The 13,833-nt window shown below is 23.2% G+C and overlaps 3 protein-coding genes across 3 annotated transcripts; 1 reads left to right on the top strand and 2 right to left on the bottom strand.

The window, feature by feature from the left end:
* Positions 1 to 737: 737 nt before the first annotated feature.
* On the bottom strand, positions 738 to 5,143 carry LOC126900797 (protein twisted gastrulation-like). The gene is made up of 4 exons (XM_050676739.1): positions 4,710 to 5,143; positions 2,307 to 2,513; positions 1,228 to 1,429; positions 738 to 1,170 (listed from the first exon to the last, which is right to left on the bottom strand). The coding sequence occupies exons 1-4, from the start codon at positions 4,915 to 4,917 to the stop codon at positions 1,077 to 1,079; spliced, it is 711 nt and encodes a 236-aa protein (XP_050532696.1). The 5' UTR covers positions 4,918 to 5,143; the 3' UTR covers positions 738 to 1,076.
* A 2,474-nt stretch (positions 5,144 to 7,617) lies between these two features.
* LOC126900783 (COP9 signalosome complex subunit 7b) lies at positions 7,618 to 8,900 on the bottom strand. Its single transcript, XM_050676720.1, has one exon. The coding sequence runs from the start codon at positions 8,679 to 8,681 to the stop codon at positions 7,920 to 7,922; it is 762 nt and encodes a 253-aa protein (XP_050532677.1). The 5' UTR covers positions 8,682 to 8,900; the 3' UTR covers positions 7,618 to 7,919.
* Positions 8,901 to 9,066: 166 nt separating this feature from the next.
* On the top strand, positions 9,067 to 12,924 carry LOC126900705 (rab proteins geranylgeranyltransferase component A 1). Its single transcript, XM_050676619.1, has 8 exons — positions 9,067 to 9,357; positions 10,288 to 10,354; positions 10,446 to 10,643; positions 10,710 to 10,890; positions 10,978 to 11,764; positions 12,192 to 12,337; positions 12,390 to 12,578; positions 12,641 to 12,924. The coding sequence occupies exons 1-8, from the start codon at positions 9,309 to 9,311 to the stop codon at positions 12,776 to 12,778; spliced, it is 1,755 nt and encodes a 584-aa protein (XP_050532576.1). The 5' UTR covers positions 9,067 to 9,308; the 3' UTR covers positions 12,779 to 12,924.
* Positions 12,925 to 13,833: the final 909 nt, after the last annotated feature.

The following is a 13,833-nucleotide window of genomic DNA, read 5'->3' as shown; positions in this document are numbered from 1 at the left end:
AATCTATTGGTTAGATTTTAAAATAAGTGCTTGATTTAATTAAAAGAATTATTTAAATTCAAGAAAATACAATAGATTGAAAAATAATCAAAATGCAATATTCAACTTAAATTATACTATTGAGATAGTTAACATAAAAAAATATAAATGCACACTTATAACTACTATTACATTTATGACAACATAAGGAATTTAAATATTTAAAAAATAATAAAAAAAACTTAATCTAGTTATATTTAACATACATAATTAACTGATACATATGATGTACAATCAAATCTTTTATAATCATTTTTTTAAAATAAACTTATTAAACATAAATTCATTATTAAAATCAATTGTTTGGTTAATAAAACAATTATTAATGAAAGAAAAATAACTTTTTTTAAATTATTATCTATAAAAAATACTACTAGTAATAATACTAGTAACAACTAATAATATTATGAAACATAACAAAATTGAATATTTTTCAATAAAAAAAAATATATAAAAAATAAATATTTTTGCTTCATAATTTTTATCAAAATATTTTTTTAGATTTTATTTAATAAAATTACAGTTAATAAAAGTCAATTGATATTCCACATATTAAGTTAAAATTGATATGAATAATTAAGTTTCATTAAGTAATAAAAATATTTACATAAATAATAATAATAATAATAAAAAACATATCAAAAATTATTTTGAGTTAATAGAGATTGAAATAGTCTTATAATTATTAATAAATTGTTATTTATAATACTTGTGCTCAGAATTGAGAAAATTACCCCAAGTATAATAAAAAAATAATTTTAAGTTCATTTTGAGACTAATTAGCTAAAAAAATTAATTGTGATAGCTAAGTAAATAAATTTTGAAACAATGTTTTTTTTTTAATTTGTAAGAATAATTAAAAATAATTAGAACATTGAATTTTTGATCGTAAAATTTGTTTAAGTTAAAATACAGTACCACTTTATAATTGGTTAGTTATTCATAAAATTAATACACATGTCATTCCTAAGTTCCTATAAGAATAAATACAGAGTATAAAATATTAGATATGGTTATTAAATTATTTCAAAAGAAAACTATTGTATCATTTCTTCATCATCTTCTTCATCGCCATAATCAGGATCACTTATGGTTGGGACAACTGATCCTTTTAATGGACAGTATTTACACCTAGTAATATACATGTATAAAGTGTTCAAATTAAATTAAATTAGAATTAATTAATACCTGCTTTCATTTATTCCATAATTCATACAACGATCACCAACACATTCACAACAACCATCATGAAACCATCTATAACTTTTAGATCCCATTGACATGCATGATGCTTTACATTTGTTCCATGATAAACAATGGCTCATGTAAACTACAGAACAATTAAGTGTAATAACATTCTTCATAGGAGCAACTTCTTGTGCAGAATTTTCTATAATATTATATTATATCATTAAATAAAACAAAAACATTATCAGAGTTGAATAAATTTAGGAAAAGAGATAAGAAGGTATTATAGAACTACTACCTCAATTTTAGTATCATAAAATCCAAGATGTGATCTGTATTACAAATAAATATAAAAATAGGAGATTCAGTTTTATTTATTATCATTTGTAAAATTTTTTGTTCTGTAATGAATAACATTGTGGATGTTAAAATTTTCGGGGAACATAGTAATGAGGTAAATAGAGAGGGGGCTTTATTTCAATATCTTACATGAGGGGATTTTTTTAATGCAAACCATTTAATTTTTACTAAAATAACAATTATATGTCATAATTACTTTTTTAATTCATCCTTATATATACTTATATAATATACCTTATAAAGATATCAACCCAATATTTTTAAATTGCAACCATTTTATATAATAACATTTTAAAATATAGACTAGTGGTGAAGTGTGGGTATGATAGTATTTATCATTAGACAATTCTTAGCTACATCATCCTCCTATTTAAGTATCAAAATATTAATAACTTTTTAAGTATAGATCCAAAAGTTGGTGTCGACTATTCTTAATAGGATTATTTTTTTATTTTTAAGTTAATTAAATTTAAATGTTGCCATTAAAAATATATAGATAACATACATATGGTATAAGGAAAGAATTTAAAAAGTATTTAATAATTGATGAGCCAAGAAATATATAAAACTAAAAAATTCCAATAATAGTTTTCTTAACATAATTATTATTTAAAGAAAAATCGAGTGGCTAGCATTAAAATGATTACTTTGCAATTTTAGCACCCCCATGATATTTTTGTAAGTTGCGCCAATTTATTTACAATAATTTGTTTATTTACGTTGTAATAATTTAAGTTCTTTTTGGAAATCAGGTTTAAAAACTTCAATGTCAAAATCAATTGGAAAAGTTAATGCCTCCCAACGTTGCTGAACATCAGGTTCAGAAACAAGTGCATAAAATAATGTCATAATAGGTTCTGGTAAATCTTCCACATGACTTTTTCTACTAAGAGCATTAGTTGTAACATTAGGTTTTGGACACATATCTAAAACATTCATTATTATAAAATACATACAAAAATTGATATAGTTGAATATACAAGTTGATTATTTAAATATAAATTTTTTTATTGGTTTCTTTATTTATTTTAATATTTCTCTTAATTTATCAATTATGAAATAATCTTTTTTTTCATTCATTTTATTTTATAAGGGTGTAAACTTTAATTTCTCAAATTGCAACACACATAATTTACTAGCTTATTTAATAGATAATGATCTAATTGAGAAAATGACAGGTTGATAACAAATTTTGGACAAGTATTTTATAAGATATTAGCATGTTATAGCGATAGCTGCAGATGAGACACAAATGGCATTTATGAACCACAATATATTCCCACCTTAGTATAAAAATTTCAATAAATTCTGAAATACTGGTCCAAAAGTTTTTATAAAACAATAATTTTCTTAATTAGATTATTATCTTTTAAATAGAGTAGATATTTATATATGTTGCTATTTAAAAAATAAAGTTTAACACTTTTATAATGTATAAGAAATTAACATAAAACTGTATTTTGATAAATTAAAAAAAAAAAAATATATATATATATATATATATCAAAATTATTTTTATTAATTAAGTAGTTCATGATAAATGAATCACTCAGTATATACATTTGTTAAAAATTATTAATGATAATGGATATATAATAAATAAAAGTCTGAATAATATTCTTTGAAAATAACCAACATATAATATTTTCTAAAAAGTTTGAATTATTCTTTTTTTATTCTTTAAAAAATCAGTGAAATATGCTAAAAATATTCTTTTATATGCATAAAAATAATTAATTAACACTAAATTAATTTTTACTTTTATTTTTCAAAGAAAAAAAATTAATTCTGTTTAAGTATAAATTTTAATTAAATAAAATTGAAATAGTTTTTAATTTTTAAAACTTTTTTATATAAATAATCTTTTTTTTCTAAAAAAAGTTTTATTACTTAATAAATTATAACATAACAGCAAAATACATTGAAATTTTATCAATGTATTTTTTTAGATGGAAAATATTTTTTTATCATTAAATATTCTCAAATATGCAAAAAAAATGTTTATTATTTAATTAAACACTTCATAATACATTGAGATTTGGAACCACTATTTTTCTGTGAAACCCAAAAAAAAAAATTTTTAATAGAATAAAATTCTGACCTCTAGCAATGAAAAACATGATAAATCAAAGCATTTTACAGGGTACAAGTCATTGTAAGACTACATACTACACTATCTTGATTAGGGAACTTGGTAATAAGTTTCTCATAAATATCCATATGGATAAACTTAAATACATAGTTAAGGATATATATATAAAAATATTATTTTATAAAAGCTATAAATAAAATATACTCTATTAAGATATTTTACTTCCTCTTAAGTTCAAAAATAATAAAGTAATTCATATTTAATGATATTCCTAGAGTTATTTTTACTCAGGGCTGTCCCAAGAAGTGGCTCGGAAAAGGGTGTCACACCGCTACGTAATAATATTTAATAATTTTTATTAACAATTTTTTTTATATATTTCAATATATGAAGATACTTAAAAAAAAAATTTAAATAAATCAAATAATATGTTCCAAAAAAAATATATCAGTCTGGAAAAATAATTTAATTTTTATAATTTTAATACTTTAAATCCCAAAGCTTTGGCATGGTCCTGTTATTATAACTGGGTAGAAAAAAGAAGGATATTTAATATTTGAATAATACTATCATTGAGTTTTATACCCCACTTAAATATTAATAACCAATGAAAATCAAAAGATAAAAATATTACAACTGTTATATTAAAACAAACAAAAAAAATCTTGTTTAAGTCAATAAAACTATGAGAATTGGAAATGATTAAATGTGGCATTAAATATAAGTTGCAAAATTGATTTAAAAAAATGTTAATACTTCAGGTGAAATGATTTACTCTACGGGTCTTCTTTGGCCTAGGAAAAAACTTGTGTGAGAAATATACATTATAATATAATGTAAAATATATATTATATATTTTAATTTGTTATGATAGATAAAATAATAACTTATATTTTAAAGATTAATATTTTGAGTTATAATAGAAATTCATCAAACTTTACATAATAATTCAATAACATTTTATTTTCATTATTATAGTTCACACTTATTTGATAGTAAAAACCAAGTAATCAGTATGGTTACCACTCACCAACACAAGAACAGCATTCGCTATACAAATTATTCAGGCAGCTGAAACATTCTTTGCAACAAGAACAGTTGGCCAAATCACACTTACACGATTGTGTGATCATGCATTTAGACACGATTGATGCACAGACAGCCTCATTACAAGCATAGCTAATGTATATAAATCCAGCTAAAGAGCCAATTACAGTAATGAGAAAAATATTTTTCATTGTGATCTTACATGAATTAAAACTAAAAATAAATTAAAGTTTTATTATAATATTTAACAAGATATTTAAATTTATTTATTATCAACCGAACCAACGAAAAACAAAAATTAAAATATTTATTTTTTGAACACAAAAATACACGCTTTTGACTGTCGAATTAAACGGGTGATAAGATTATCGATACCATAAAATACAAAGGCAAGTATAATATACCAGTATACTACACACCTTCTGAACATATAACAATTCAAACATTTGCTTATCATACCTTCAAGTTATCAAGAGTGACTTAATATCACTGGCTTATTAATAGGTAATAATAATGTATTGTATATATGTAAATTAACGCAAAAGAAATGGTTTAAGAGTACAGTACACTAATATAAATGATCGTAAAGCAAAAAAAAAATAATGTATACACAATAATTCATACATTTATAATATAAACAAAATTAAGTAATATATGCATGACTAAACATTAACTGAACCTGATAACTTCAAGTTTTATTTCTGACGTTAAAAATATTTTTTAAGATAGCACAATTTATCTTTGAAGAAATCGAATTATTGGAATAAGAAGTAATTCTTAAGTCTTTCATTTTGTACTTTTTACGACGATAATTTAATTAACCAAATAAAGATCATAGAGGGAAATGTATTTAGAATAAAACAAAATAACCCATATTGGCTGAAAATTTATTACACATCAATACGTTTTATATTATAACGGATTAAAATTTTTTACTTCAAAAAAACCTAATTAAGTTTGTTTCTTTTTTTTTTCAATAGCTACAATATAATAGTTCTTTCTACCTTATAACCATTAAAATTTGAATAGGAATGAATTAAACTTTTTACTACTGATTAGTTATAATAAATGTTAAACTTACATTAGCATATGAAACATAATGCTCCAACATCAGTGACATACTTAAGAGTGCCGCCAGGAAAATATTTAATCCTTCTTAAATAACCTCGTTTATATTTTTTTGAAATTTATAAAACAAAATGTAAAAATTATTATTTTTAGAATACAAAATAATTAAGAGGTTAAAAAAAATTAATTTTTTTTTCAAGTAATATTTTAGAATAAAAAAATACTAATTTACAAATAATTAAATTGTGGCTAAAATATTAATGGTTAAGAAAACAAAATTATTAGTTTTCAATAAATAAATAGTTATTGATTAATTAATTTCTATTAAAAATGAAAAGAATTCATAATACATATTATCAATTAACAAACATATATTGAACCTAAATCTTAAGGGTATTAAAATTACAATTATTGTCAAGCAATAGGTTAATAATATTTGAGTGAGATTTTTTTGATTTGTCACTTTTAAAAGTGCAAATTAAGATTAAAAACGAGAAGTGCTAAACAAACTCGTAATAAGTAGTTCAATAGACATAAAAAATCCAGGAAACAACATAAATATTTAATTTAAAATAATAATTATTGCAGTGGAAAATAAAATTTAAATTTTTCTCAAATTGTTTAAATTAGTTTTACAGACTTAACAGACATTTTTTTAGATTAGTATTCGTGGATGTCTGGAGGGCATGTAATTAATAGGAGATGTTATTGCATCACCCTCGAATGTTTTGTAATGCTAACAAAAAATCTAATGCAAAATATACGATCCTATATTCCAAATCTATTAATTTGAATTTGATTTATTGTCAATGTAAGATAAATTCTGCGGTAACTGTTATTAATATAATTCTAAAAACCATAAACGTTATTTAAGGGTACAACAGGTCAGTTATGTACGGTTTTGTTATGGATTAAGGAAATAATATGTATTGTCTGTTTATTTTTAGGTGAATAATATTCCCGGTGTCTATCCGCCTCTGGTATTGAACGTATATTATTGTAATTATATTAATAATAATAAAATTATATATGTTCTTGTAAGAGAAGTGTTATATGTATTATATAATAGGTGTATTGATTAATATTATGCCATGATTAGAGTGGTATAGTAGGTGTGTACATAAACTTTTTTCAAGAGCGTTGGACAATTTTTTTAGGGTTGTCAATAATTTTTGCACCCCTGGGAAATTTTTCTGCAAGCATCTCTGTTATATTATAGCATAATATAAAACTCAAGTAACGCTTCTAAAACATGATCAGGATCAAAATTGAATACAATTTGTACCACAAAATAAATTTTATTTAATGCCTTTTTTGACTATTGTTTTCCCCTCAAAAGAACTTTTAACTTTATTTATAGATAAATTCATTGTATGTAGAAAAAAAGAGATATATTGATTTATATCATTAGATACATTTCTAGATGTGCATATATCATCCCTATAATAGTTATATTGAAAAACATGATTGAAACACTAAATTTGTATCAAACTTTATATAAAAACTTGAAATTATAATGTGAAAAAGAATAATTAGGAAGAGTTTAGTCCCTCTAAAATGTATAAAATTATACTTATTTTTATATAAAATCATATTTTTGGATGGGAACAAATTATTTTGAACCAAAAAATATTTTGTTCTAGATGTGCCTGTAACAAGGGGCCAAAAAATTAGAAGTTGAATTATTTTTAGAGATTTGTGTGCAATTTGTTATTTTTTTTTTATAAGTGCAATAGTATGTAAAAGATACTAATACAATGTATTAGTGTTTACATAATATTGTCGATTTCAAATCTTCATATATATATTTTAGATCTAGAGAAGCTGATAAGGGAAAAATGTATATTTAAAACAATTTACTATTATAAAATATAATTTTATGTATTTCTCATTGTTATTCATAAACATTAAAATAAAAATTGACAAAATAGTAATGGTAATGAAAATTGATCTTAAATAGATATAATATTTATAAATACACCCTACATGTACACTTATTGAGTTGACTTTATAATCTTAAACTTTAAGTTATACATACTGCCTTTTATTGACTTTATACAAATTAATAGGCTATATTATGTACAAGATAAATATTCACTTATATAAAAATAATATACAGAACTTATTACTTGTTCCAAAATTTAGTTCCACTTGTCCTAATTCCTTTACCAGTCTTTTTTGGAGGTCCACTTGTATCTACTGACATTTCTTCATCTTGAATTTGGGCTCTTATTGCTTTTTTAACATTTGCTACTTCATTTTCAACAGCTGCTCTATGTTTTAATACATCTTGTTTAGTCCTATTAGCATCAACAATACGTGCTTGAACAGTAGATAATACACTCTCGCACGAATCACACCATTGTTGAAGAGTATCTATCATAGTATTTATATCATTAGGACCTACATCTCTACCAACAGTCCAGTCTACTTCAAGATATCCACTTTGTTGATCAAGTTCACCAGCTACAATATCAGAATAAATAGCTTCAATAATAAGGTCTTCAAGGTCTCTAACATTATTAACATTAAGTTCTTTTAAAAGCACATCATAAGGTATTCGTTTCATTTTATTAGCTAATGTTACAATTGTTAAGTATTGTAATTTTTTAATTTGTGATGAATTCAATTCTGGTAGACATTCTTTTTTGCTTAAATAATCTAAGTATGTTCCATGGGAAAAAATACGTAAAACATGTAAGTATGAAGAGTTAGAAGTAGATTCTAGTTCAATAACATTAGGACATTCTAAAAGCTCTGCAAAAACAAATGTATCGACGCAATCAAGTGCTCGCTTGATAACTTCAACCAGCTCTTCACCTTTTGCCTTTTGAGCTTGAATGACAAATTGTTGTAAAGGTTTCTCCAAAACTTTTTCTTGAGACATTGTTTTTTATATCTAAAATTTTCCCAATCTTACACTAAAAATATTTTAATAACCATTGAAATTATTAATGAATATTAGGAATAATATAAATAATAAAAATTCAGTATTATAACAATAGAAAAAATTTTATCAGCATAACACAAGAGTAAAATAAATTTAAATATTTAACTTGAAAGCATAAAAGACGAATGCAATTACGGTACTGTTTTTATTTTTACAATTACCTAAATTACTAAGAATTTACAATTTTTATGATATAACCTTAAAAAGTACATAACATTTGGAAAAGTAAGTGGAACTGTATTGTTCCACGATCAAAACAACGTCATATCAAATAAACGATAAATACATAATGATAACTCAAAAGAATAGTGATTACTAGAATTATTGACGCCTGACAACACTGACTACAATAAAAAATAAGTAATTGTATGGTTTAATCTTGTGCCTCGTCTGCAAGATACGGTCTTTAGTTGCGAAAATAAAATCACTGCATAGTTTCTTGTGAGTGTCCACATACAGTTGGGTTGAAATTATCAAACTTACTATCTAATTTAAAAAATTGACACCATTCATAAAACAAAACTTTTAGCTGTGTAAATTATTAGATTTTTTAAAATTCAAAAAATGGAGGACGATCTTCCTTCTAAGTACGAAGTCATCGTAATAGGCACTGGTAATTAATTCCATATGTCTGCTTTTTGATAATTACAAAGTATAATTAAAAACTGAACAGAATTGTATACCTATTTTAATAAATTAATGAAAATAAAAGATTATATTTTGAATTTTTTTTTATTGCATAAATACTTCAATAATATATTTATGGTAAAATATTAAGTAAAAATTCATATATTTCTTTTGAAATATTAATACTTTAATAGTCAATTTAAAATTTAATATTTTGATTTTAATATGGCAAAGAAAAAATGATGTTTAAGTAATTAATCTAGCAAAGAAAGATTAAAATATCTTTGACAACTTATCATTATATGTTTTTTGTTTTTATCCAAAAAAAATACAATTCTAATAATTGAAAAAAATTATCTCAATGCTATTATTTGTCTTTTAACTAAGATAATCATTCTTTAGAGATTCTAGTAACTTAGATTTACCATTGTATTTGTACTTTATAATATATATTTTTAATTTATTACTTGTTAGCCAAAGCTACAGATATATTTATATTTTATATTATTTTTATTTAATCAATAATATTAATGGTCAAAATTCATTTTAAGTAGAATGTATTAAAAATAAAAATTTTTTTTTCTTTTTTGACAAACGGTTCACTGAACGGTTGTGTAATCAGTTTTTTATGGTCTATTAGTCACAGTAACAGCAAAATAGGTTTTCATTTGTAATTTTTTTCTGTAAAATCTATTCAATTCAATGAATCAAAAATAATGGATAGTGTTTTTAGATCATATAGTGTTGTATAAAATTAAATTTGAACTATAAAACATGTTAACTTCAAAAATATTATTTAATATAATGTTTCTCTGGCGTTCAGTAGCATATAATAAAAATTATAATTTTTTTTTATACCTATAAAAGAAAACAAAAACATAAGTCAAGTTCTTCAAATTAAATTTTTATCTTACAGGTATGACAGAATCTATTGTTGCAGCAGCAGCAAGTCGTATTGGCAAACGTGTACTTCATTTAGATGGGTGAAATAAATAGTTTTTAATTTTTATTTATTTATTGATGATTCTTATGATTTATAATTTATAATGTTTTATAATTTGTAATATTTTATAGAAATGATTATTATGGTGGAATGTGGGCTTCATTTACATTTGAAGCTCTTCAAAAATGGCTTAATGAATGTCAAAGTGGTAAAACATTAGAAAATTCAAAAGAGTCAACATCTTTAATCTGTGAAAAAGAAAAGGCTGTTTCTATTGGCAATCAATTTTCTACAGTGTTTAATATTGAAGAAAAATGGTTTATTCCTGAGTATAATCTTTAATTTTAGATGAAAATATACGAAAGTATACTTATATATTTTGTACATTTTATTAGAAAACTTCCATCAAATTGTAATTTTCAAAGTGCTAAAATTACTCAAACTGAAGAAAGTCCTAAAGAAAATAAAGACGGAGAAATTGAGTCTGAAACTACATTAAAGCAAAATGATAAACTTTGGTGTCAGGAAAAAATTAAAAGTTTAGGTCGTAAATTCAATATGGATTTAGCACCTAAAGTTAGTTGAAAATTTTTAAAATTAATCATTTATAAACTGATGTATGTTATTATTTTATTATTATATGTATTTTTTTTATTATTTTAGCTTTTGTTCTCGCGTGGTACATTAGTAGAACTTCTAATTTCATCAAATATATCGCGTTATGCTGAATTTCGTTGTGTTAATCGTATTTTGACATGGCTTGATAATAAATTAGAAACTGTTCCTTGTTCTCGTGCTGATGTTTTTGCTACTAAAAATGTTAGTCTTATAGAAAAACGACAACTTATGCAACTTTTAACTTTATGTGTGGAATACAAACCAGAATGCGATGAGTTTAAAGGATTTGAAGACAAAACCTTGAAAGAATATCTAGAAAACAAAAAATTAACTAAAAATTTAATGCATTATGTCTTGTATGCTATTGCTATGTCTAATGATAAAACACCATGTATGATTGGAGTTGAGAGAACTCAACGATTTTTAAGTAGCCTTGGTCGTTATGGAAACACTCCATTTTTATGGCCTATGTATGGAACTGGTGAATTACCTCAATGTTTTTGTAGATTATGTGCTGTATTTGGTGGTGTATATCACCTCAAACGTGCAGCTAATAGTATTGTTGTATCAGATAATCAATGTAAGGCCATTATATCAGATGGATCAAGACTTGATTGTGACCATTTAGTCTTGGGTGTTTCTGACGCTCCTCCTGAGTTTTTAGGTGCAGCACCAAAGGCTGGACTTTCAAGAGGCATTTTTATCATTGACAGGTCAATATCTACAAATGATAAAGAGTCATTAACATTGTTGCAATTTCCTATTAAAGGAAAGGAACCTATTACTATAATTGAAGCAGGTCCATCAACACATGTCTGTCCTCCAGGACTGTGTATGTTATTTATATTATAATTAACTTTGATAAAAATTTTACTATTTTTAAAATTACTTCTATTAATTATTTTCTCAAGTTATTCTTAAGTAAGGCGAAAACTAGTAAATTTCTTCTTAAGCAAAAGAATATTACATTCCTAAACAATGACCTTTTGAGATAAAAATTTTAAATGTTAAATAAAACTAAAAAAGTATGTCTAGGGATGATTTAGGATGATAAAGTATGTTTCTGAAATAGGTATGTGCAATTTTACTAGTTTTTTTTGTGGCTTTTTGAATTAAATATTCATAATATTTTAAGTATATTTTTAATTTTAAATTATCAGAATTAATTTTTCAATTGAAATTAAATAACTTTTTTATTTTATTTTGATTTTATGTCTTAAAATTTTCTATGAATAGTATTATTTATTATATTGTTCTAGACATACTTCACATGACTACAAGACAAGTAGATAATGCTTTTAATGATTTAAAACCAGCAGTTGATAAATTATTACATTGCGATTTTGCTGATGGAACAACTACCAGAATTGATACCGATACCCAATCTACTCAAACACCTAAAGAAGTAATAATTTACTAAAAAGTTATAAATAAAAGCTAAGTTAAATCATTTTTAGAAAGATACCACTGCATCCAACACGAAGTTAAATGATCAAGCTAATATTTTAAAACCTCAGTTATTGTATTCTCTATATTTTAACTGTCCAGAAACTTCAGAGTATGATTTATCACGTAATGTTCCCAGTAATGTTCATCTATGTTCAGGTCCTGATTTAGAAATAGACTATGAATTTGCTGTTAAACAAGTATGTAAAAATAATAAATTTGTCTGTTTAATTATCATTTATCATTTAAACAAATGTTTTAGGCCAAAACTATTTTTTCGTCCATGTACCCTAATTCAGAGTTTTTACCTCGAGCACCTGATCCAGAAGAATTATCTCTTGAAGTTGATGAAGCTGCTGGGCCTCCATTCCAAGGAACTGAAGAACCCAAAGAAGAATAATTTAAATAACATGAATTCTGAGTTAAAAAAAATGTTATTTTAAGTTTTTAAATGTATGATGTTTCAAAATAGTCTCTCTTTTTCCCTATTTTGTTTTTCAACATACTTTTATTCTTTCCATTCCAATAAAGAATTTTCGTTTATTATGAGCTATTTTATTTCAATTACAAAGTATAGAATAAAATAAGTAAAGCCAAAACTTCATTATCTGAAACTTTTATACACAAATGATAGTCTATTTTTGTTTAAATTATAAATATTCGTTGTGAAGTAAAAAATATTTGTCTTTTAATAATTCTTTTGAATTTAAATGTAATAGGTTTTAACAATTAGAGTATCATCCTGAAAGTTTACAAAATTAAAAGTTTTTTATGTTATTCTATATTTATTGTATTTGATAATAATTATAGTTAAAAAATGAGAGGAGTTAAGGTATTATAGTAAGTACTTAGTAATCTCTACTTAATAATAAACTCTAATAAATGTTATACTTATTAAATAAGTTAAATGTTATGTTGTAACATTTTAACTATTTAATAGTTTTTCCTTATATCCTTATTTTTCTAGTCAACTATGATATGTTTCTGGAACTAAATGTTGCCTTATTATTATAAAACCTTGTTTGTTTTAATATCATTTTATAAATTTGTCTTATTATATGTTTTATTTATTAAAGAAAGTTTGAGTAAATCTAAAAAATTGAATATTTTTATAAATAGAAGTATCAGTTTATTATTCAGTATTTTTTGAATAATGGCAATCATGTCACTCTTAACTATCAAATTATATATAAGACTATTCATTCAAACTATCTCATGATTTATTGTTATGATTTATAATTTATAAAACTTAATACATCTTACAGTTATCGTAAAAATTGTTAATATTTCATATGTATACATTTTTTAAATTTCATTTATATTATAGTCAATTTTATCATGTGAAGGATCATATTTGTTTTGCAGTATTAAATTTAAAAAATAAAATAATTATTTGTAATGTTCTTTAATTTAAATGCTTAAGTAAAAAATATAATAGCTAATGTTTAGCTTAAT

Source organism: Daktulosphaira vitifoliae, unplaced genomic scaffold (genome assembly GCF_025091365.1).
Source record: "Daktulosphaira vitifoliae isolate Bord-2020 unplaced genomic scaffold, ASM2509136v1 Scaffold_1, whole genome shotgun sequence".
Classification (NCBI taxonomy): Eukaryota; Metazoa; Arthropoda; class Insecta; order Hemiptera; family Phylloxeridae; genus Daktulosphaira; species Daktulosphaira vitifoliae.
This window is presented reverse-complemented; position numbering and strand designations above follow the sequence as displayed.